Consider the following 24,150-nt stretch of genomic DNA (forward strand, 5'->3'; position numbering starts at 1 on the left):
ATGCTTTGACTGCTATAGAAAAATCAAAATGGGTCCATGCCTTTGACACATTGTAGTGGTTGCAATAGTGATCACTATAGTAAAGACTGCATAATGATTTCCAACCTATTCCGTTTTGAATATTGCACTCTGTGCAAGCTCAGCATATTTCGTATGACTTTTTCTCACTGCACTCGTAAAGTCCTCTATCCACTTCCATTGAAGTTGATGAGAGGTTTGCCATTAATTTGAATGGGAGCAGAAGGCTGGTCTGTGCTAACTTAGCTGCATGGTTTAAAACAAAATGAGAGGAGGTGCATAATGAATAAGGTGCTCCATTGAATATCTATGGAGACCTTGCCTCTTGGATCACACAGCTTCTAGTGCATCTCTTTGAAAGTTCAGAGGGTTGCTGCACAGTTCCCATTGCATGATCAGAACTTTAGCTTACAGATTTCTCAAGGTGATTTCATGCCAGTTTGACAATTGAAATGCAAGACAGTGCTGTAGATAATTAGAAAGGTGCTGGCACTGCTGTTAGTCAAGCCTGTGTATTTTGGTTGTTAACGAGTCTCTTATCATCTGAACGAAAAACGGTAATTGGTGGGAAGCCAAACAGATTTTCTAGGTTATAGCTGGATACTCAGGTTGTATTTAAGAAACAGTTCAACAAATGAAAGGTGATGGCAGTTTATTCTTTGTTTGTTTGTATTTACTTTAATTTTTTCTCTTATCCAGCTTCTTAAACCTGCAGTTTTGACATGGCTAAAAAAACTGCATAGGATTTGGCCACAAGTGAAGTGAAGATTGGGGGTGGGTACAGTATTTCCTCTTTATTAATCTGCTACTTTTCCTGTGAAGCAAAGGACAGGCCATTTTCTGATTCCATGACCCTGATTCTCCATGACTCTGCACCTTGTGTTGTCATTTATACCAGTGAAAATTGTGTGTAAAATACTACCAAATCAGAATGATAGGGCCTGATTCTAGATTACACTAAGGCAACTTTCTATTGCTCTAGCCATCTAAAGGGGCCTTAAAGTGGGAGTAAATGTAATTTACATACACTTTAAAGTCACTTTATGTTGCCAGAGTGATGTAAAATGGGCTTTAGTATAAAAGAGAATTGGAACCTTAGTGTTTTAATCCCACTTTGCACTGGTGTATATGAATTAGGCCCCATGAGTCTCTCTAAAAAATTGTATGGGGTGACCATATCGTTGCTTTACCTTCATAAACTTGGTTTTTCCGTTGGTCAGGAAAAATGTCCTCAAAAATCAGACAAACCCAACAGTCGCTTATGCATTTTCTCAGCATCTACTAAGTACTTCTTAACCCAATCGCTCTAACTTTTAGATTCAGATGTTTAGTGCAAGTCCTGTCTCTTTCTCTCCTTTGTTTTTCATCCCCAACCATTTATATGTGCCCGAACAAAAAAATTAGTTTAGCTCTATGAGGAAAGGTTTTATTTTGGAGACTTTTGGGGATGATATTGCCATCTATTAATTGAAAATTTTATTACTATTTATGTATTTTGTGAGGTTCTAACCATTTTTGCATTCACTTAGACTGGGAATTATACAGATCATATCATGCTTTCTTAATGTAGAATAGAGTTCTGAGTTTGATATCGTTACTGAATCATCGCAAATTTGTGACTGCAGCAAAAGATAATGTTTTAAAAAGGTGTTATTTGTAAGGTTGCCTCGGGGTCTCAGACATTAGAAATACCATGTGTTATTCTTTCCATGGATTGTGCTGATGTACAACTTCCTCAGTTGGAACTTTTTACTACATAGTTTCATCATTATATCTCATAGCTAATATAATGTTAGAACATTAACATGTATGGGTTTTAAAGTTAAATTGCTCTTGAAGGAACATTAGAGACTAGTAACTTGAGTGTGTGAATGCACATCAGTAGCAACAAGAAGGTCAGAATATACACAGAGAGCTGCTGTAAGAATTTTCAGAACGCCTAAACTCCAAATGGATAAAATATTCTTTGGCTGCTAAAAGATCTGTAGCCATGTTTATCTTGGTAAGAAAATGTAAATAACGTGCTATAAGTATTATTTCTTGTAGCTTTTTGTAGTGGGGCAGTTATCCTGCTCCTGGGGGAAAAGGTAGGCTGATAGGGAAGCGGCCATGGGTGTGGCCACACCCAATTAGGCCACAGCTGGCCCTGATATAAGGGCTAAGGGAGGAGTTGGGTCACTCTCACTCCAGCACTGAAGTGGGAAGGACCTAGCTGTATCTTGGGCAGAGCAGTGCTGGGGAGCTCCAGCCTGGCAACTCCCCAGCTGAGGCCTTGTTAAAGGCCTAAAGAGGTACTGGGGCCGCAGAGGTGCAGCCTGGAGATATGCAGAGGCAGCTGGTCCAACCCCCTTGCCAATGATGAGTGGCCATTACAGACTGCAGTTTGCCTCAGGGAAAGGGGGCTAGATGACGACTGGCAGTAGCCACTAAGGCCAGGTGGGCATAGGGGGAGGGGGTTCCCCTGGGAGGGGAGACCCAGACTCTGGAGGCACTGCTGTGGGGCAGCACCCCAAGGAAAGGGGCACCGGGGTCCAGAAGGAACTTGGGGCCTGAGACAGGGAAGACACTGGCCAGTAGGAGGCGCTCTGAGTGCTAGAATTGAGCTAATTCTCGGACGACCAGCAGGAGGTGCCGCAGCGGTGAGTCTGCGATCTGCTACACTTGTGTATCTGATGTGGGACAGCTGTATAAAAGACACTAATGCTCTACTCATCCCCCAACAATCTAACCTTTCAATGTGTACGTATTGGGTAATTATAAAGAGTTACATCAAGTGACGTGTATTGTTGTGTAGGAAGATAATTCTTCAACACCATGATTATTTTATTGGACTCAGTGAGCTGAATTCATTTCTGGTGTAACTCGGTTGTAGTCAGTGAAGTTACATCAAGGAGGTATTTGGCTCATTTAATTCAAGATTATGAACTTCTGAGCTTCTCTATGTGGTTTCCATCCAATTCCAGTTTTGTAATCAAATATTTTACAGAAGCGCCTGACCACAGAATAATTCCCTTGTTTACAGCATGAGAAATGAACAGCTGTGTTAATAAAGATAAATGAACATGTTATGTTAGAGAGATTAATGCTGCTTGTCCATTGTCAGTGGACTATTATGTTTCTAGTGACTTTTATGCTATCAATCAATTTAGATTTCATGTGCTACATCTTTTGTTTTATTGGTCTTCAACAAGCTTTAAAAAAATCACTTTCTCGTCTAACAGTGCTGTTTAAAGGGGAAGCTGGTAATGGAGTAATGAGATAAGTCTCTACAATTAATGTTATTAGTAGCAGTTAGATACCATATTAAAACATTATGTAGCTCCTTTCAAGCAAGAGGATCCCAAAGCACTTCAGGGTGCAGCAATCACTCCTCTAGCCCTGAAATTTAGCCGCCTCTGCCATGGAACGTGGTCAGACTACTACCACGTAGCTTTTCACAGGGGTAGCAAAGAGAGATCTTCTCCAACATAAACCATAAAGACAACACTAGCGAAGCCAGGATACCACACTTAGCAAGAGTAAGGACTTAGGTTTTATAGGACATCCAAGAAGATGCCTCCAGTAGCATAGTACCATGCTAAAGCTTTAGTTCATGATTCTGACAGAGAAGTGTCCAATTGTAACAGTAACTGGGGCTGCAATCTTGGTTTGTTTCAAAGCTAAAAATACAGTTGGTTAGACAACTTGGAAGACGTAGATGTTTCAAAAAGTCATTTCGGTGATGTAGCAAAGGGCACTCTCCTCTGAGTCAGCACTAAATTAAAAAATAAAAGGATTATCTTTGCGGAATATTCATTCTTCGGGATTCTTGACATATCCCATCTTTTAGTTTTTCAGATTACAAACTCTGGGTCCAGTACTGTTTTCATTTCATGTCTGATACAGCACTGAGTAAAAATAGTTAATAAGAATACTGTAGGTTCTGAAAGCTATAATACTTCAGTATATTAATTTTTGGATATATAGTAAAATGACAACTGCTCATGCCAATAGGTGAACTTTAAGTGCTAGTTAAAATAAAGGATTGCCAGTTGCAGATACAGGGTAATTTCAGTTGGATCAGAAGTTCACTGCCAGTCCTGAATTGTCACATAGTGTTACTGTGTGTATTTAAACAGAGGTGATGGCATTCCAGTGTCAGGTGGAAGGACTCTGCATATCTGTACAGTGCATAATTTTAAGTTAGAGAAGCATCTCGGGATGAATTGTGTGTGCGCCTTGTAATTATTGTTAGTTATGGTTTTTAAAATGTAGATTGTATCCTATCTGCCTTTTATACAGTCATTCATATGTAGAATCCAAATCTGTCTTGTAATGATCAGATAACTTTTTCAAGTAAAATACAGTATTTACACCTTCTTAAAATCATTTTAAATTAGGTATTTCTCTTTCTTGCTCATGTGGATCCATTGCACAAAGATCAACAGAAGTATTACAAAACCCTAGGAATGTTTCCTAGCAGTAACATGAGCCTCAGCAATACCTTATACTCTTTGTTGAATTTGTGGTTTATGTTGGGAAGCTTATCACTTGAAACTTTAAAATTAAAGGAACCTGGGTACATTTATCACGGTAGTCATTTTGACCAAACTACTGTTCTGTGGTTTCATATACTCAAGGTTCTGCCTTCTTAGTTTTCATCTCAGTAGTGAGGCACATTGTGTTGTGACTAAGTACAGCCTTTACTGTATACCGTAGCTTAGTCTAACATATGGAATTGACTGCATGTTCCTTACTTAGTAGACATCTTTTGGAAACTGTTAGAACTCTTATTCTTAATTCTTCAAGTATTATACAGACCTGAGGAAGAGCTCTATGCCAGCTCGAAAGTTTGTCTCTCTCTCTCTCTAAGAAAAGTTGGTCCAATAAAAGATATTACCTCACCTACCTTGTCTCTCTAATATCCTGGGACTGACACAGCTACAATGCTGCATAGAAGTCTTATATGATATTTTGTATAGCATGACATTCCACTGTTATTACTTTGTGCTTAATTGAAAGTGACTCCTCCTCCAGACTCCCATATTCAAAAACTGCAGAAACCACCAGTGCTACAGTGAAGTTGTATTTATAGTTGACACATTCTGCTTACTTTCCATTGGGAACGAAGATGGATGAACTTTGAAGGCAATGGCAGTGTTGGCTAAGGTACACTATGTAAAACACTGCAAGTCCAACTCCTCTCAGGCCTGATTCTTATGTATACTAATTTACATTTACACACACACATCCAGATTCCTTTAACTGCCAGAATGGTAGAAAGGGAAGTTAGTGTAAATGAGAATTAGGACCCTTATTCCAAAACATGGATAAAAGAGTCACTCTGAAGAGTTTTTAATATCTAGTCCTGATTGATTCAGTCTGGTTTCTTTTAAGGTTCTTGCCTCAGTTTGTACGGAATTTGTCTATTCCAAATACACATTAGCAAGTGAAGCTACAGACATATGTAACACTAGCACAATTAAACAGATTCCCAATGTGTTGTCATCTCTACAATAAATGGACTGCCTTTAGAGATGAGTGTGTGTTTAGTCATTCCTTAGTCTCTCCACTGATAATGTTATTTGGTGCCAGCTGTGTCTGTGTCTACACTGCCACTTTCAGTGCTAAAACTTTTGTCGTTCAGGGGTGTGAAAAAACACGTCCTGAGTGATAAAAGTTTTAGCGCTGAAAAGCGCCAGTATAGACAGCGCTTTATGCGGCTCCCAGCGATAAAGCTGCCACTGCTTGTTTGGGGTGGGGGTTTGTCGCCACGGCAGCGCTGTAACCTGGGCAGTGTAGACATACCCTCTGATACTGATTTTTTTGATTTGGATATTTATCCAGTATGAACTGAACTGAGATCCTCCAACTCATTTCACATATTGCCATCTGATTGCCATTCAGTGGCCTGACCTCAAATCGTGTTTACTTCAACATTAAATGTTTGGAATCTTTGCTGTATAAATATACCGATTTTCATACTTTAAATTAAAAGCCCTTGTTCTGTGAAGAAAAGACCTTTAAAATCAAGCATAATTCACAAGGCCTGTTCTTTTCTTGGGAGTGCCAGGGTATAATGAAGTGCCTCACAGGTACACAGAAGAAAATGGGGAGGCAAGAGAGGTACACAGCTGTTTCCAGCTCTGACATCTTTGCCAGTTTGTACAGTGTGTGCAAAAATATTGCTTTGCGGAGCAGTAGTTTCAGTGCTTCTAAACAACCTCTTCTGCCACCACTTGTCATTGCCTCAGTAAGATTAGCTGGGTTTTCAGGAATGGCTAGTAAGTGAGCAGAAAGAGTTTTCCTGGTTATATTTTGGGCTTGATTTGGCAATGTGACTTTAAGTTTACCATAAATCCAAACCATGTGTGTTTCTTTGGTAACTATCATGTTGCACAGTACTAAAATACGTTACACAGGCTACTGAACTCCACTGGTGAGAAAAAGGAATAAACTTGTCAATAATCCTGTAAGGGCCTGAAATGCTTGGACTCCCCATATACAAATTTACACCTTACATTGTTGCTCTACCTTCAAGACAGTTTTAATAAGGGGGGGGATTAATCTAACCCAGCCCCACTCTGATCAGAAATCTGAGGTCAATGAGTTATTTCTCCACATGGAGCAGTTAACAGTAGTCCCCTTTTTTTTTTTTTTTACCTGCTGTGAGCCTGAAAAACACACAGGCAATAAATTTCTGTCAGCTCTGGATTCCTGAATGCCCTTTATGAGCTCATCCTGAAGCATGCTAATGTGATCAAATGCAGGCGGGGGAGCTTTGCTGCATGACCTACTCACAGCTAATGGGGAAACTATTGTTAATCTAACTGGGTGGTTGCCAAAGTGACCTACTTCAAATGAAAATGAGATAAAAGACTCATTGGGCTGAGGTTCCCTTCCACAAATATTGTTTTACAACCTCCTCTTTCTAAGTCAGTTCTTCAATTTAACAGAACAGTGTGCAGGTTTCTGCCTGGAACAAGAACAGGACCAAAAACTTAAATGTACATGGCCTAAACATGAACAGTAGTAGCAATGAAATTGTGATCACGAGCTTCATATGTTTCTGGTTTACTGCAGTGAAAATTAGCATGAGAAATTAATCTTACGTGACTTGAACCATACTATAATTTTATGTTGTGGTATTGAGTATTACAATATTCAGTCAGCCTTTGTTCATGTGTCCCCTTCTTGGTTTTGATGCTATATGCGGTATCCTATCCTTCATTATTTTTCAGTATTTCTTCCAAGATATTAGTGAATTTTACAGGTTTGAAGAACTTGAATGTATGCTCTGTACGTTTGAGAAGAAGTATCTGAGGACTGTTGTTGCTCCATAAGAAGTGAAGAATATTCAGCCATAGTAATTATTGTTGAATCAGGAGTTTAGATCTAGTAGCACATAGTGCATACTGTCTGCTTGAAAAAAACGTTTAAAATATACAATTAATATTTGATGGAATAAGTGAATGTGGCATTTTTTTTGAGTTTCTCTACTATCATCAGAAAACCTGGGTTGTGACAACTCCAACCTTATCAGTATGACCTTCCAGTGTTTGTGTTCAGAAATGCTATAATGAAATCAAAGACCTTTCAGCTGAGCACTCTGGCATCTGGATTGTTCAAGGCTCACAGAGAAAATCTCCTGTTGGTTTTATGATGAGATCAGTAGTTACAAAGCATCCAATTGGCTGGAAAATCATTTTACTCTGTGAGAATGACAAGTTCGCCAGGTTTGTCTAGAGGACTTGAGCACTCATAGCTCACTGTTTTAAAAACCTACCATCAGTGCTGCAGAAATCATCATGGTTATGCTCCCTCATCCAACCATATAAACATTTAGCACTGTTTTTCACCCTTCAGCAAACTGGTTTCACAATAGCCTTGACAGTTTGGTGTTTCAGGTGTTTTATTCAATTGTTACAGAGAAGAGCAACATGACAAAGGTGCAAGCCACACCTCTAACTTTCCTTCCCATCTAAACTCCTCCAGGTAACATTTAACTGAGTTTAGCCTCTTCCAAAGCTTTACTAGATAGCTAAGTCTCTTAAAACTTTCTGAGAAAGGCCAATCCTTGTATTCTTAATTATCCAATACATTCTCCTCCCATTCAGTGAAAAAACATTTGAGTCCCCTACAATTGGCCATCTCTCCTCGGTTTTTTTTCTACCACTGTCAGATTCACTTTGATTCAATCCTACGATACAGAAAAAGATGTTAGTTGTACTAACACTCTGTGATGGAACAACTGAATAAATACCAGCTATCATCCATTTAGTGATCCTTCCTTGGATCAAGAATGGAAATTTCACCTATGCCTCTGCACTTTCTTCAGTGATGACCCCCTACAAATGGAATGGTCTCCGTGAACTGATCTATAAGGCACCACCCTTCCTTTCAAATGCCTGCACAAGTCCTACTTCAGCCACAATGACTGAGGGGCAGCTGAGTAAAGTCAGTACTTACGTATTTATATCAATATAAGACAGACACAAATAATGAATGTATACAAAAGTTGTATACATCTTTTCCTCCACCGGTCATATATTGTTTGTCTTTAGCTTGCAATCCCTTAGAGGTAGATACATTCCCTGTCCCAGTATTTGTACTGATTGTTGCCTCTGGATGCTACCATAATAAACATATTTAATAAAATGACAGGCATGTTGTTGTTAAAATATTAATCCAGACCTGCCTAATCCCTTCCCCCATAAAACTGTGGTTTTGCTTGTTGAATCACAAACATAATGAGTATCTCTGCTAGCACATACGAAAAAAACCACAGCCTCAGCATGACTTGCTACAGGTCTGTTTTGCATTAAGCAAATATTATATAAACTGGTTTCTACCTTTAAATGTACAGCATCCCATAGCCTCTGATCTGCAAATAAGAGTGCTTTGTTTTATCACTGGAAGTGAAAATATTATTGACTTTTTGATGTCAATAGTTCCACTATTAGTAGTTTTATAGGCATTGGTTTGTATCTGTTTCTAACCATTATTAATCGTGCTGGGTTTTATGCTGTATGTGTAAATTACATACAAAAATGTGTTCAAAGTTGTATAGGTTGTAAAGTCATGAACTTGAAAGTTAGGAAATGCCACTATTGCAGGTGTCTGTGCAACTTTAATTCTCCCCCTTGTGCTTCCAACCTGTGTGACAAGCCTCACTCAGGCAGAGGGTCTGTGGGGAAAATAGTATTTCGTCATGTAATTAAAGATTATGTCGTAGTGCATCCCAACAAAAGGGCAAAATTAAGGTGACATGGAGGTACTGGATTTAAAAAAAAAGGTAAAATGAAGGTGATGTAACTTTAGTCTGGAAAATTATGCAAAAAAATAGTTGAAGAGGAAGTAAGGATGCCTTAGTCATGAGCAAAAAACAGATGTGATGGTTTCAGGTGATCAATAGAATATTTGATTGAGGATTGCAGGGATGCCCAGTGTTAATTCATTTTCAGAATGAAGAGGATTCTGATCAGGCCTTACCAGGCAAACCATGTCACAGCTTTCGCCGAACGAGGAATGGCTTTAAACGTAGAATTTGGTTTTGGGAAAACCAAACTGCACAGATTGTTTCGTTCTCTGTACTGCCTGTGCTGTCCCAGGCATCCAGAACGTTCCTTTCCCACCTTGGGAAATGGACACAGGTGCCATTCCCGACAAACTCCCTGCCGCTACCCCTCTAGCCCCGTGTATACCAATATTCTATGGGCTTGTGCACTAGAAGAGCATGTGTACTGATTAATAGAAATTAGGGAACAGATGATGTTACTGAGGGTTAATGCTGCGGAGAAGCCTTTTGCTATCTCACTGCATAGCTCTTCATTCAAAAAGAACAAGAGAAGTTCATAGAGGATAGGTCCATCAGTGGATATTAGCCAAGATGGTCAAGACTGCAACCCCTCAGGCCCAACCAAAGACTTGCGATAATGTACAAATTAATCAAACGGGGCAAATCTGAAGAGCATAACTGTGCAGTGCTGAGCTTCCTCAGCTTTTGTTGAAGTCCAGGATTTTCATTCTTCGGGATCATGCAGTATCAGGTCCTTAGTAACTTGCCAAATGCATGGAGATATTTCCTCTCTTCTCCTCCCACTTTAATTCCATAGTATTTTCCAGGGTGAACACAACATTTTAATGAAGTGTATACACTGAAGTTTTGCCTCTTCTGTATAAGAAACATTCTTCCTTGTAAGTCAACAAGGAGTCCGGTGGCACCTTAAAGACTAACATTTATTTGGGCATAAGCTTTTGTGGGTAAAAAACCACTTCAGATGCATGGAGTGAAAATTACAGATGCAGGCATTATATAATGACACATGGAGAAAGAAGTTACCTCACAAGTGGAGAATCAGTGTTGACAGGGCCAATTCCATCAGGGTGGATGTAGTCCACTCCCAGTAATTGATGAGGAGATGTCAATTCCAGGAGAGGCAAAGCTGCTTTTGTAATGAGCCAGCCACTCCCAGTCCCCCCTTACGCTTCCTTGTAAGTGTACATTGTCCACAGTTTTCTATGTTCTTGTAAGCAGTGCCACAGATTGAAGTCCAAATTTTACATTTTTGATTACACAAAACTCAGGCTCTTTGCTGTTAATAATCTCCCTGTTTGTTCAATGGGAAAGGCACAGATGGGTTCCTGGTGCTTCCTGGGTGTTCTGTTTGTTAGTACGTACTTGACTATTTCTTTATAAAACACTTGATTAATCTTTAATTTCAGGAATATATCTCTTGGATTTAATCTATATCGATTCTGCATATCCTTCATCTGGCAGCATCATGGAGAATGAACAAAGATCCAATCAAATGAACAATATCCTCCGAATAATAGCTGATTTGCAAGTCTCCTGTAGCTATGGTTGGTAATTTTTCTCTTGTTATTCTAAAGTCGTCACTCATATTAATAAAATAAATCATTAGGAGATGTCTGCCTGTGGCGATGCAAAGACTCACTGGTGCGGCGCTTCCTGCTGGTTGTCCTGGGAATTAGCTCTCCAGCCTCTGGAGCGCCCTCTGCAGGCTGGTGTCTCGCCTGCCGCAGGCCCCCATGTCCCTCCCAGACCCCTGTGCCCTTTACCCTGGGGTTCTACCCCAGCAGTCTCCACTCTCTGGGTCTCCCCTCCCAGGGGAACCCCAACCCTCTAAACCCACCTTGCCTCAGTGGCTACTGCCAGTCATCATCTAGCTCCCGCTCACTGGGGCAGACTACAGTGTAATAGCCACTCATCATTGGCAAGGGGTTAGGACCTGCTGCCTTTGCCTATCTCTGGGCTGCCCATCTGCAGCCCCAGTACCTTTGTAGGCCTTCACCAGGCCTGCAGTCTGGGGTTTTACCAGGCTGGAGCTCCCCCGCTCCCTCTGGCCTTCCCCAGCCCTGCTCCACCTCAGATACCTTGCTCCCAGGCAGCTAGCCCTTCGCACTCCAGGGCTAGAGTGAGACTCTTCCAGCTCCTGGCCCACCGTCCTCTTGTAAGGGCCATCTGGGCCCTGATTAAGCCAGCCACACATGTGGTCAGCTACACAGTCAGCTTCCCCCAGCTGTTCTTAACCCCTTTCCTTGCTGCAGCCCTCTCCAGAGCTGCTTTTAACCCCTTCAGGGCTGGAGCGGGGTGACCACCCCACTACACTGCCTCATATGAAGAGGGACACGAGGCTAATGTAAGTCAATAGAGTGATGCACTGCTTAACTTCTGCTTCTGTATAACTTCACTTTTAATACCAAATTAGGCAGTTGAATCATATGTATTCTCTGTTAATGGAACTAATATGCAAGCTTTGTTAGAACAATGTGTTTCATATGCAGGCTAAAACTTAAGTATTTAGTGAACCAGGGCTCTTGCATTTGGATTTTACTAGACTAACATTCTGGTTTATTTTTATTTATTTTTATTTTATTTTAATTCTTTTTGTTCTGTTTTTGCTTTATTATTGTTCAGATGAGGGAAGGTAGGATGTTTCACTGGACCATTTCTTGCCTGGATGAACTAGAGTCCCTGCTCCTCATAGAATCAAGCGACTCTCCAGACCACCTCTGGTACCGCAGGACTCTCCACCCTTCTCTGTGGGTGCTTCTCTGGTGAACAATATTTAGGAGGATGAGGAAGACTTCCAGTCAGTCTCTTCTATTTTTGTTCAGGGTTCTCTGACATATCCTTTCAGGAACCCATTCTTTAGCAGTCACAGGGAAGATTGTGCTCATCAGCAAGGGTGGGGGAAACCAACCCTGCATTCCACCCCCTACTCCTCTATGCCACCCCCAACAGCCATACTGGGCCCTTGGCTGCTTATTGGCAGCAATTTGCCAGACCTCTAGTACCATCTCATAAGGAGCCTAGAGTCATATACTCCTCTCCTCCTCAAACAGCCCCCGCCCCCAGGAGACGACATTTAAAGAGCAGGAGGTCAGATTGGATAAAGAAGCCACCCCTCAAATATCTATTTCATCCCCATCTCCAGACGAGGGGGTTATGCCTCTGCCACCTTCCATGGCCAACAATTTTTTGAAATTTCAAGATCTCATAAAGAGAGCAGCTGACACTCTTCAAATTCCACTCAGAGGTCAAGGACATGAAGCACAAACTGTTGGATATCCTGCTGTCAGCAACACTCTCCAATGTGGTGTTACTCATTAATGAGGCACTACAGGATCCAGCTAAGACTATGTGGCAAATACCTGCTACTGTTTCGCAAAAGTGAAAATGGGCAGATAAAAAATATTATGTTCCCGCCACCAAAAGATTCTGAGGGTTCTTCCACCTTCCACCTATCTCCCTGGTAGTGAATGTGATAAATGAGTGGGATAAGCAACACTTCTCCAAATATGACGAAGACCAAAAGAGACTGGACTTTTTTGGATGGAAATCCTATTCATTGGCAGCCCTATAATTCAGGATCACAAACTATCAGGCAATCATGGGCAAATATAATTTTACAAACTATAATATATTACAGCTTTTATTGAACATCTGCCACAGGAACATAGGGAGAAATCCAATCCATCATTTCAGAGGACCAGTTAGTGGCCAAAACCACTCTTCAAGCATCCTTGGATGCTGCTGACATTGCTGCCAGGTCCATCTCCATGGCAGTAGTTATGCACAGCATCATGGCTAACTCTCGGATTTTCCAATAGAAATTAGGAACACTGTTGAGGACCTTACCTTCAATGGCCGTAAGCTTTTCTTGGAGACCTTACACACACTGAAGGACTCTAGGTCTACTTTATGATGCCTGGGCATTCATACACCTACAAAGAAGAGAGGGTTTAGTATGTCACAGACTGTCCAAAGATTCTCTGGATTCTATAGATCTACCGAACCTACCATGGAAAGACATAAATTCCAGAGAAAGAGGGCAGCTCAACTGCCTTCCATGACCACCCAGTATTTTCAAAGCAATGATTTTGATGAGTCAGTCAAGCATTCAAATCCTCCTGCACGTCTAGTTTCACAGCTGCATATGTTTGCCCACCTCCCCCACTTTGGAGATGGCCTTTCCCATTTCCTTGTACTTGGAAGCAGATCACTACAGAGTGAGTCATAGAGGTTATAACATTGGGCTATGCCATTCATTTTACATCCCAACCTCCCCCACACCCCATGTTTCTTAAGGGATGCCTTCAAAGCTTTTATTGAGACAGGATGTGAACTGTCTCCTTTAATTAGGAGCAATAGAGCCTGTCTTGCTGCCTCACAAAGGCAAAGGGTTTTACCCGAAGTATTTCCTTGTGCAAAAGAAGAACAAAGGATGGAGACCAGTTTGTATCTAAGACTTCTAAACAAGTTCATAAAGTCTTAAAAGTTCAGGAAGGTGACTCTGGCAGCTATAATTCCTTCACTGGAGGAAGTGGATTAGTTTTCAGCCCTTGACCTACAGGATACCTATTTCCATATGATGATACACCCATCGCACAGGAAATACCTACAGTTCACTATAGGCCAGGATCATTTCCAATACCAAGTTCTTCCCTTTAGTCCTTCTGCCCCAAGGGTATTCTCAAAGATCCAGGAAGTAGTGGCCGCTTACCTGCGACAAGAAGTGATCCTAGTCTTCCGGTACCTCAGCAACTGGCTACTCAAGGGTTTTTCCTACAAAGCAGTGCTATGTTCCACCCAGACAGCCCTTGCTCTGTTCCAGGAGTTGGGTCTTCAGCTGAATGAAAAATAATCTTTGTTAACCCCTGAACAGAAGATACAGTTTATAGGGGTGCCTTCAGAGTTGTTGACAGCCAGGGCTTACCTTCCCTTAGACAGATTTGTAACTTTGTCAAGTCTGGTATACGTAATTCAGGGAAACCTTCAGACTACAATAAGGAATTTTCTTCACTCCTGGGATAACAGGGCATCTTGCGCCTTTTTGACCAATCACACAAAACTACGTCTCTACCACTTCCAGGGTTGGCTCAGAATGACCTATTCTCCAGCCAGACACACCTTGAACAGGCAGGTGATGGTTCTTCTACAAGTGAGGAATTCTTTAGACTGGTGGAAAAATCAACTCAGCATTGGTGCAGGCATTCCTTTCTGTTGTCCAGCCCCATCAATAACTTTAACAGATGCATCAGTGTTGGGGATGGGGAGCTCACCTCAATGCTTTCACAACTCAGGGCATATGAACAACTCAGGAAACCAATCTCCACATCAGTGTACTGGAACTCAGGGCTGCCTTCATTTCCTACCCCTCCTCAGAGGCAAATCAATCAGGGTCATGACGAACAATATATCCAGCATGTTCTGTATCAGCAAGCAGGGAGGAGCAAGATTCCCCTCTCTGTGCACTGAAACCATGAAACTATAGAACTGGTACGTAGCTCATCAGATCCAAATTTCATTGGTCTACCTCCCAGGTATTCAGAACACCACAGCAGATGTTTTCAGAAGACACTTTTCCCAGGACTCCAAACTCTCAAGTTCTCCACAGCATATTCCAAAGATGGGGAGTTCCAGAGGTGTCTCTCTTTGCCATCTCCAGGAACAAAAAGTATCCTCTCCTCTGCTCAAGAGGAGTCTGAGCCTCCACACTTTTCTTCTATCTTGGAAGAAGCGTCTGCTCTATGCATTTACCTCTCCACTGCTGATATGAAGGGTGGTGAACAAAATCAGACAGACAAGGCCAGAGTTGTCCTTATAGAGATGACATGGCTGAAACAAGCTTGGTTCCCTTCCCTGCTTCATTTGTGTCCAACCACCAGTCAAGCTTCCGACCACCGCTCATCTCATGTTATAGGCCACAGGTTGCCTGCTTCACCCCAACCTAGGGCTTCACCACCTCAGGAGATGGTACCTTGGTGGTTCATGGGTTAGAATCCTCCTGCTCTGCAGAAGTGCAACAAGTGTTACCAAAAAGTAGAAAGAAGTCAACCCGTACTACTTGCAGAAATGGAAGAGATTCTTCCATTGATGTTATTTCCAACGCCTTCTGCCGGAATTGGTGCCTCATTCAGTCATCATAGAAATGTGGGATTGGAAGGGACCTCGATAAATTATCCTGTCCAGTCCTCTGCGCTGAGTCAGAATTATCTAGACCATCTCCCACAGATGTTTCTGTAACCTGTTCTTAAACCTCCAATGATGGAGATTCCACATCCACCCTAGGTAATCTGTTTCAGTGCTTGACTACGCTTAGAATTAGGAAGTTTTTCCTAATGTCTAACCTAACTTTCCCATGATACAGTTTAAGCCCGCTACTACTTGTCCTGTCTTCAGTGGTAAGGAGAACAATTTATCACCCTCCTCTTTACAACGACCTTTCACATACTTGAAGACTATTATCATGTGCCTCCTCAGTCTTCTCTTCTCCAGACTAAACAAACCCATTTTTTAAGTCTTTCCTTGCAGGTCATGTTTTCTAAATCTTCATTTTTATTGCTCTCCTCTGAACTTTCTCTAATTTGTCCACATCTTTCCTGAAGTATGATGCCCAGAAGTGCACACAATACTCCAGTTGAAGCCTTAACACTGCTGAGTAAAACTGAAGAATTACTACTTGTTTCTTGCTTACAACACTCCTGCTAATACATCCCAGAATATGTTTGCTTTTTTTGCAACAGCATTATATTGTTGACTCATATTTAGTTTGTGATCCACTATAACCCTCAGATCCCTTTATTCAATACTCCTACCTAGGCAGTCATTTCCAATTTTGTATGTGTGCAACTGATTGTTCCTTCCTAAGTGGAGTACTTTGCATTTGTACTTTTCATTTGTCCTTATTCAATTTCATCCTATTTAATTCAGACCATTTCTCCAGTTTGTCAAGATCATTTTGAATTCTAATCCTATCCTCAAAAACGTATGCTATCCCTCCCAGTGTGGTATCATCCACAGCCTTTATAAGTGTACACTCTATGCCATTATCCAAATCATTTTTGAAGACATTGATTAGAACCTGACCCCAGACAGAACCCTGCTGGACCCCACTTGATATGCCCTTGCATCCTGACTGTGAACCATTGATATTACTACACTTTGAGTACTGTTTTCCAGCCAGTTGTGCACCCACCTTATAGTAGTTTTGTCTAGGCTATATTTCTCTAGTTTGTTTATGAGAGAGTCATTTGAGACAGTGTCAAAAGCCTTACTAAAGTCAAGATATGACATCTGCTGCTTCATCTTTATCAAGAAGGCTTGTTAACTTTTCAAAGAAGGCTATTAGATTGGTTTGACATTTGTTCTTGACAAGTCCATGTTGACTGTTATCTTATTTTTTACTAGGTGCTTACAAAAAGAATGTTTGATTATGTGCTAGATTATCTTTCTGTGCGCTGAAGTTAATCTTTACGTTCACACCCTAAATTCATGCCTAAAATATTATCAGAGTTCCATCTTAACCAATCCATTTATCTACCGGTGTGTTTTCCCGTACCTCTTAGTTCTCTGCAAGAGACCAGTTTTCATACCTTGCATGTTAGAAGGGCATTGGCTTACTACTTAGATAGTAGCAAACAAATTAGAAAGTCATCTAGGCTGTTCATCTGCTTTGCAAATACATGAAAGGGATCCATGACCTCTGCTCAGACTATCGAGATGGCTATCTGGTTGTATATTCATTTTTTACAATGCTACAGGCATTCATCTCACCCAAATGGTGATAGCACATTCAACCAGATCACAAGCAACCTCCCCAGCGTTACTTAAGAATGTGCCAGTATCTGAGATATGAAGCCCATGTAGCGGCCTGACAGTATATACATTTTCTGAACATTACACTATGATCCATGCAGCGAGATCCGATGTGGCATTTGATACTGCAGCACTGGTCTTTAGTTCTAGAGTGAATTCTGAAGATCCCTCCTCACTCTGGGGATACTGCCTGGTAGTCATTTGAAGTGGAGCACCCTTAGGGACATTACTGAAAGAAGAACAAGCAGTTACACACCTTGTGTAGTAATTGCAGTTCTTGAAGATGTGTCCCCCTATGGGTGCACCACTACCGGCCCTCCTTCCCCTCTGCTTCGGACTGTTCTCGAAGGAACATTTGGGTGGAGAAGGCACTGAGGGCAGTTCTACCACACACTCCTATGTAGCCTCGGTGTCCAGCACAAGAAGGAATAGGGCACATGCGCTTGCCAAACGGACACTGCTAATGGAAAATCGCGGCTCAAGGATTTGAGAGGCTCCTGTGTACCTGAAGTGGAGAACCCATAAAGACGCACATCTCGAAGAAATGCAGTTATTGCACAAGATGAGTAACCTCTTCTTTTGGTGCTCATCAGAGGCCTACCTAGTGGAAGGCTCCAGGGCCTGTTGTGGGAGAGAGGGAGATGTGAAGTAAGAGGGGAGCCATGTTCCTTTTGGTGCCTTTTTCTCACTTCGGAACCCTCAGGTTGAAATCTTGTCCTGATGCTTTTTGCCATTAAGTTTCAAATAAGAATCCAAAATGTTTGTTGTGTATTTGAACCAAATTGTCTGAGGTTTGCTCGTTAATACATGAACCTCACTTTTCTCTTTGTAAATTGAGAGCGCATACTAAAATCGCCTAATTCTCCTAGTAAAATCAGCAGCTGAATCTCATCTATAGCATGAATGACAACTAAGCCTTTATTTGGTAAAATCCTTAACGTTCTCATACAATCTAACAAAATAATATTCCTAGACAGTTTCTCCCTTGGGGAGTTATGGTCTCCTTTTGGTTTCATTCATAAAATCAAAAGAACTGGAGGAATCTAAAGAAGAATTGCTTTTATTTTTGCAGTTGTAGAGATTTATCTTGGCTGTTTTTTTATACTCTACAGATCATCTCATAACTTTACCCCATGTGCAAAAGTACTTAAAGTCTGTCCGCTACATTGAGGAACTTCAAAAGTTTGTGGAAGATGACAACTATAAGTAAGTACCATACTTTCCTCCATCCCGACATGTTTTAATGGAAAGATGGCCTGGCTATTAGCTTTAGTAGGAATTATACAAAAAATCTCTGACAGAAATTAAGTAGAGTTTAACATTTTTAAACTGAGCTGATATTGTTAGGACATCTGAGTGAAACCCTAGCTGGCTGTAGTCCTTCTGACTCTTAACATCAGTTCCAAAATTGTATTTCTTTAGCTTTTGCAAAGGCAAAAATCAAGTGTCTGTCTTATTACAGTGTAGCCTTGTACTGGGAATGGCACTCAGGATCCCTAAAACTGGATGTTCCCTTGCAAACTCTGTTGGCTCAGGATGCAAGCTGGCCCCAAGCAAACAGTATGCATTTTAATACAGCTAAATGTAAATGTATAACTAGGAACAAAGAATACAGGCCACACTTACAGGATGAGGGACCCTATCCTGGGAAGCAGTGAGTCTGACAAAGATGTGTTGGCAGTGGCAAATAATCAGCTGAACATGAACTTCCTTTTCGACGCTGTGGTCAAAAGCGCTAATATGATGCTTCGATGCATGAATTGGGGAATTTTGAGTGGAGTAAAGAGCTTATTTTACCTCTGTATTTGGCACTACTGCAACTATTGTTGGAATGCAGTGTCCAGTTCTGGTGTCCACAGTTCAAGAAGGATGTTGATAAATTAGACAGAGTTCAGAGAAGAGCCATGAGAATGATGAAAGGATTAGAAAACATGACCTGTAGTGATGGACTCAAAGAGCTCCATCTATTTAGTTAACAAAGAGAAAGCTAAGGGGTGACTTGATAAGTCTATAAATACCTACATGGGACACAAATATTTAATAATGTGCTCTTCAGTCTAGCAGAGAAAGGTCTAACATGGTCCAATGGCTGGTAGTTGAATCTAAACAAATTCAGAATGGAAATAAGTCATAATTTTTTAACAGTGAGTAATTAGCCATTGGAACAGTTTACCAAGCGTGATGGTGGATTCTCCATCACTGACAATTTTTAAATCAAGATTGAATGGTTTTCTAAAAGTTCTGCTCTAGGAATTATTTTGGGGAAATTTTATGACCTGTGTTGTATAGGAGGTCAGACTAGATGATCAGAATGGTCCCTTTCATGAGTTACTTAATGCTATCTGAAATGGTGTACACAATATCTTTTAAATACAACTGAATAGTTATACCAGGCTAATTCACAACAAACAAGGCTGGCTTTGTCAGGCTACTACTTTCATATGTCAGGTGTGTGAAAAGCAACACTCACTCAAAAAGCTGAGGTCAAGAGCAAACCAACATGCCAGAGCGAAAGAGGCTGCATATACACATTTATTTTCCAGAGTGGGGAACTGAGGGTCCCTGTTTCACTTCTGCAATCCTCAGGATCATGTATGTGCCAGTCCAAAGAATGGGCTAAACTGCATCAAACCAAACTGTCCTGCAGTTATTTCTCAGATACAGCAGAGCATACTTCAGTTGCTTCTAGTATTAAAGAGTGGTACTAAGCTATCATGCATATGTCTGTTGCTGCTAGTGTAGACATTGTTAACAGAAAGATCCATCTCTTAAAAATAGGCAAGACAAATTTGAAGGCAGTGAGCATGAAACAAAATGATGACCTTTCCTGTTGGCTTCCAAATACCCCATGTTTGGAGATACCTCAAATTTCTAAAGCTGTTCTACTCCACTCTACTTCAGACCAGTGTGCATATACTACAGTTCTTCAGCCAAACAGTAATTGAGACAAACCGTTTATGATAAAGTATGGAATAATTAATTTTGCAATGTGGAGCCATATAAAAGATTAATATGTTTTGGAGTTTTACTCTGCTTCAGATGAGAGAATCATTCTAAAGGAAATAACATACAAAGCAGACATTGTTCTGGGACTGATACCAGAACTGCATGAATGTGTCCGGACAAACTTCAAATGGAGTGAATATCCTCCATAATCTGTCCCATTGCCCAGGATAACCTCCAACTAGAGCAGCCAAATCAACATTGGCCTATTCACTGCAGAAGATCAGCCTTGCTTATGATTTTGACAAGTTTGCTTTTTTGGTTCAGATTAAAAGCAGATCTAGGAACAATGATATTTTATGTCATAATTCTGCTTAGTGTTTTGCACTGTCTTCCAAATGAAAAACCGCACATCTACATAATTTTTTTCAAATACAACATATATTATTTTAAAAAAGGAGAATTTCTACCATTATATTCATGGTGGGATTTGTGTGTTAATTTCCCTCTCCTCACATCATATGTACAACACAAATAGAAAGAGAGGGAAAGACTTGCACACTATGCACACAGATACACACTGAACACTTGCACATTATATGTTCTTGTACAAATTAAGGACAGTGTGAGCTCTATACTAAAAGTAGTCTGACTTTCATATGTGTTTGCCTCTGAATGTTAAAATTTAGTGAGCAAGAGATTGTATTTACTTATTTCCAACATGATTAGCATATTATATTAAATGAAGGCAGGGAGAGCACAAGCTTATAATCTATATTGCAATAGGGAAAATTGTAGTTAGTGTGTGCTTTACAGCTCCTGGACTGGCTGCCAGCAAATGAACACATTGCTTAATTTAATTTTTGGACGGGCTTTCCTGTTCATGATACAATGTTGAGATTATATAGACAGTAGTTTTTCATTAGTTCTAGTATCTTTGCGAAAGTGAACAAAACAAATGGTCTTTATAAATATTTATTGCCATGACATAATACTTGGATGTACTACAAATCATGAGTAATTTATATTTAATTTTTTGAAGCCACTTTTAATCCCAACAGAGGTTTTGCTAACAGTGAGAAGTATTTACGTATATTGTTAGAGGTAATTCAATACTCATCCTTTGATCTGGATGCCTGGGAAAATGCATTTTCTGAGCAAATTTACTAATTTTCTTTATAAGCATGAGTTATGTCTAGTGAGAGTTCAGCTGAAGCCAAAGGAAAAATTCAAAGTGAAAGGAAATCAGAGCAGAACTTGATACCTAATATGGTAAAGGCCACTGCAGCTTCTTTGAGAGCTTGCATATGTCCATTACACTGTAAGTGTGTGTGCATCTTGTGCACCGGAGAGTTTTCCCTAGTGAAAGCCATATAGGCATGGCCTTGCGCAACCCCAAGCTCCTTGTGCTACAAAGTGAGGGTATAAAGGGCAGAATAGCCCTCCCCTATTTCAGTTCCTTCTTAGAATGCAGTGTTGATGGTCGTAGCATTGGTGTTCCCTGTGAACAAATAAACTGTTTAGTACTACCTAGTGGTACTCAGTTTTTAGTTATTTTCTTTCATTTTTATTTCTTTATTTATTGTTTCTTTTGAAAAAAATTACTTTGATTATGCACCCAAGGAGGTCTCTGGACCCCATTTGATACTGGGGGGGCCTATGCCCAGGTTCCCAGGGTTTAAACCTGGTGTGGGCTGTAAAAAAGCCTATGCCTGTTAGTGACCCTCATTCCCTCTGTTTCAAGTGTTTCAGTGAGAGCCAAGTTAGAGGCAGGTGCTCTGTTTGTCATGACTTTAAGAACAAGACAAAGAAGCTGAGGGAAGAGTGCCTCCGATACCTCCTGATGGAAGTTGCCCTTAGGCTGGCATCATTGCCCCCTCGGTCCTCCAAGGAAAGCTCTTCAGAGACTCATTATCAGAGTGCTCCTGTAGCCGGGCCTGCAGAAAGAGGCCGCAGGAGATCCCCAACACTGGTAACATCTTCTTTGAGGTCCAGGACTTCAGACCAGTCCCAGCCTCAGAAGCATAAGCAGAAGTTGGCTTCTGGCTCATCAAAGTCTTGGGTTAGGGACCCTTCCATGGAAGGGTGATCCACTACTGAAGATAGACCACACCAGACAGCACACCACTTCCCAGTACTGGCTCCATTGGAGAAACGAGCTGTTCACGCAGATGCCCTCCCAGGGACCATTGAGACTGGCTATTTCTTCACTGGCTATGGAGCAGTCTTCCTGGTCAGCCTCTAATGGCTGTACCTACTGCACTAGAGGCTTATGCTGTGGCCAGCAACTTGCTATGCCTGTTGATACTGCCATCACCATTTCTTCAGGACGAAGACCCTTGATTGGCATTGTCATAGCTATCTAGACCGTCAGCACCTGGATATTCTTCTGTGCGGCCATCAGTTTCAGGCTCAGTATTCTCCCCTTCCACCTTCTTGGGGCCAGTTCCAGATCCCCCACACTGTATGTTGCCAGATGCTAGAAAGTCATCCATGCTTCCCCCAGTGCTGCATTTCCAGCATAGGTCTCAATCCTGGTCAACAAGTACCCCTCCCTGTACTGTGCCACTTGGGTCTCTAGGTACTTTGATTCATCATGCACACGAGGATAAGTGAAGACTCCATAGTCCCTGATGTTCATCGACCATTAGCTTTTTACCTGGATAGAACAATGCCCTTTTGGATTTCTTCCAAGTTTTGCAGAATGTATGAGAAGTCATCCTCCCTCAACTCAGACTCTCCCAGTGGATCACTAGCTGCATTACAATGTGCTGAGCTGCCAAAAGAATAATGCCTCCTGACAATCTCACAGCACATTCAACCAGAGAACATTCAACCTCATCAGTGTTTGTGGCACTGTGGCGGGGTGTGCATACCCTGCACTAAGCAAGGAAGGGTTAACCTCACACTGTGGGCGGCAGATGTCTCACCCCTCAGGCTGTGCTGAGCATGCTCCAACTGCTGCCTCAGTACACAAAGGAGCAGCCGAGCTTATTCTCACCTGACCACCAAGGAGGGAGGACGCTTGGTGGAGGCTTCTGCCCGGTAGCCACTTCAACACTTGGCTGCGGGAACCAGAGATCCCAAGGACCAGACCAGAGTCTTGTTGCCTATGGCTGGCCAACTGGAGTCAGAATCCCAGGGGCTTGGAGACCTCAACGACATTCAAACCCCGGCTTCAGGAGACACAGTAGGAAGTGGCCCAGGGTGGCAGTGTGAATGATCTGTCCCTCCCAAGGAAGGTCAGCATATTGTGGTAGGATCCCCACTGACTGGGTGGTGAACACATTTGCCGCTGACAGGGCCCTGGGAGCAGGGAGGGCCTGGGTCCCTCTCCCTGACTGTCCCCCCGTCCCCCCCAGGTGGAGGCTCCTTACTTGTGCCATTAGGGTACACAGCCCTGATCCCCAGGGAAGCCATACTGATTCTGGCCATTGGGCCACACCGCCCTGACCCCAAGGACAGTTTTATTGACTTTGGCTATTAAGCTGGGCAGCCCTGATCCCCAAAGGCAGCCATATTGACTTTGGCCGTTAGGCCACACAGCCCTGATCCTCAGGGCAGCCATATTGGCTCCAGCCATTGGGTTGTGCTGCTCCCAGCTTAGGGATAGTCAGGTGGACTGTAACTGCAGTAGTATCAAAATGGATAAGCATACCCCATGACAGGCACACATCCCAGTTATGGATATTTGTAGAGCAGCAACATGGTCCTTGATTCATATATTCACCACTTATTACATATTGTCTGCTGCATCAAGGGAAGATGCAAATGTAGGCAAGTTGATCCTACAGTCCTCCTCCTGTTGAGACTCTGAGCCCCACGGCCTGCGTTAATGGCATGGGAGTCACCTACAGCATAAAGGACATATGCAATCACTTTAAAGAAGAAAAAGGTTACTTACCTTCTCGTAACTGATCTTTGAGATATGTTGCATATATCCATTATATGATCCATGCTCCATCCCCAGCACATCAGAGTCTACCATCAGCTTCCGGTGCGAAAGAACTGAAGTAGGGGCTGGGTGACTCTGAACTTTGTACCCTTGCTTCGTGGCGCTAGAAGCTTGAGGATGGAGCTGGGTT

The 24,150-nt window shown here is 41.8% G+C and overlaps 1 protein-coding gene across 15 annotated transcripts in view; it reads left to right on the forward strand.

Moving 5' to 3' along the window:
* Window positions 1-24,150, forward strand: part of RALGPS1 (Ral GEF with PH domain and SH3 binding motif 1) — a 375,247-nt gene that overhangs the window by 255,159 nt on the left and 95,938 nt on the right. For all 15 annotated transcript variants that reach the window (XM_037879494.2, XM_037879497.2, XM_037879496.2 and 12 more), the window contains 2 exons: window positions 10,723-10,860; window positions 18,235-18,328. In XM_037879494.2, the coding sequence (XP_037735422.1) occupies window positions 10,723-10,860; window positions 18,235-18,328 (232 nt within the window). The remainder of the gene's footprint in view (window positions 1-10,722; window positions 10,861-18,234; window positions 18,329-24,150) is intronic.

The sequence above is a fragment of the Chelonia mydas genome, chromosome 16, assembly GCF_015237465.2.
Source record: "Chelonia mydas isolate rCheMyd1 chromosome 16, rCheMyd1.pri.v2, whole genome shotgun sequence".
Classification (NCBI taxonomy): Eukaryota; Metazoa; Chordata; order Testudines; family Cheloniidae; genus Chelonia; species Chelonia mydas.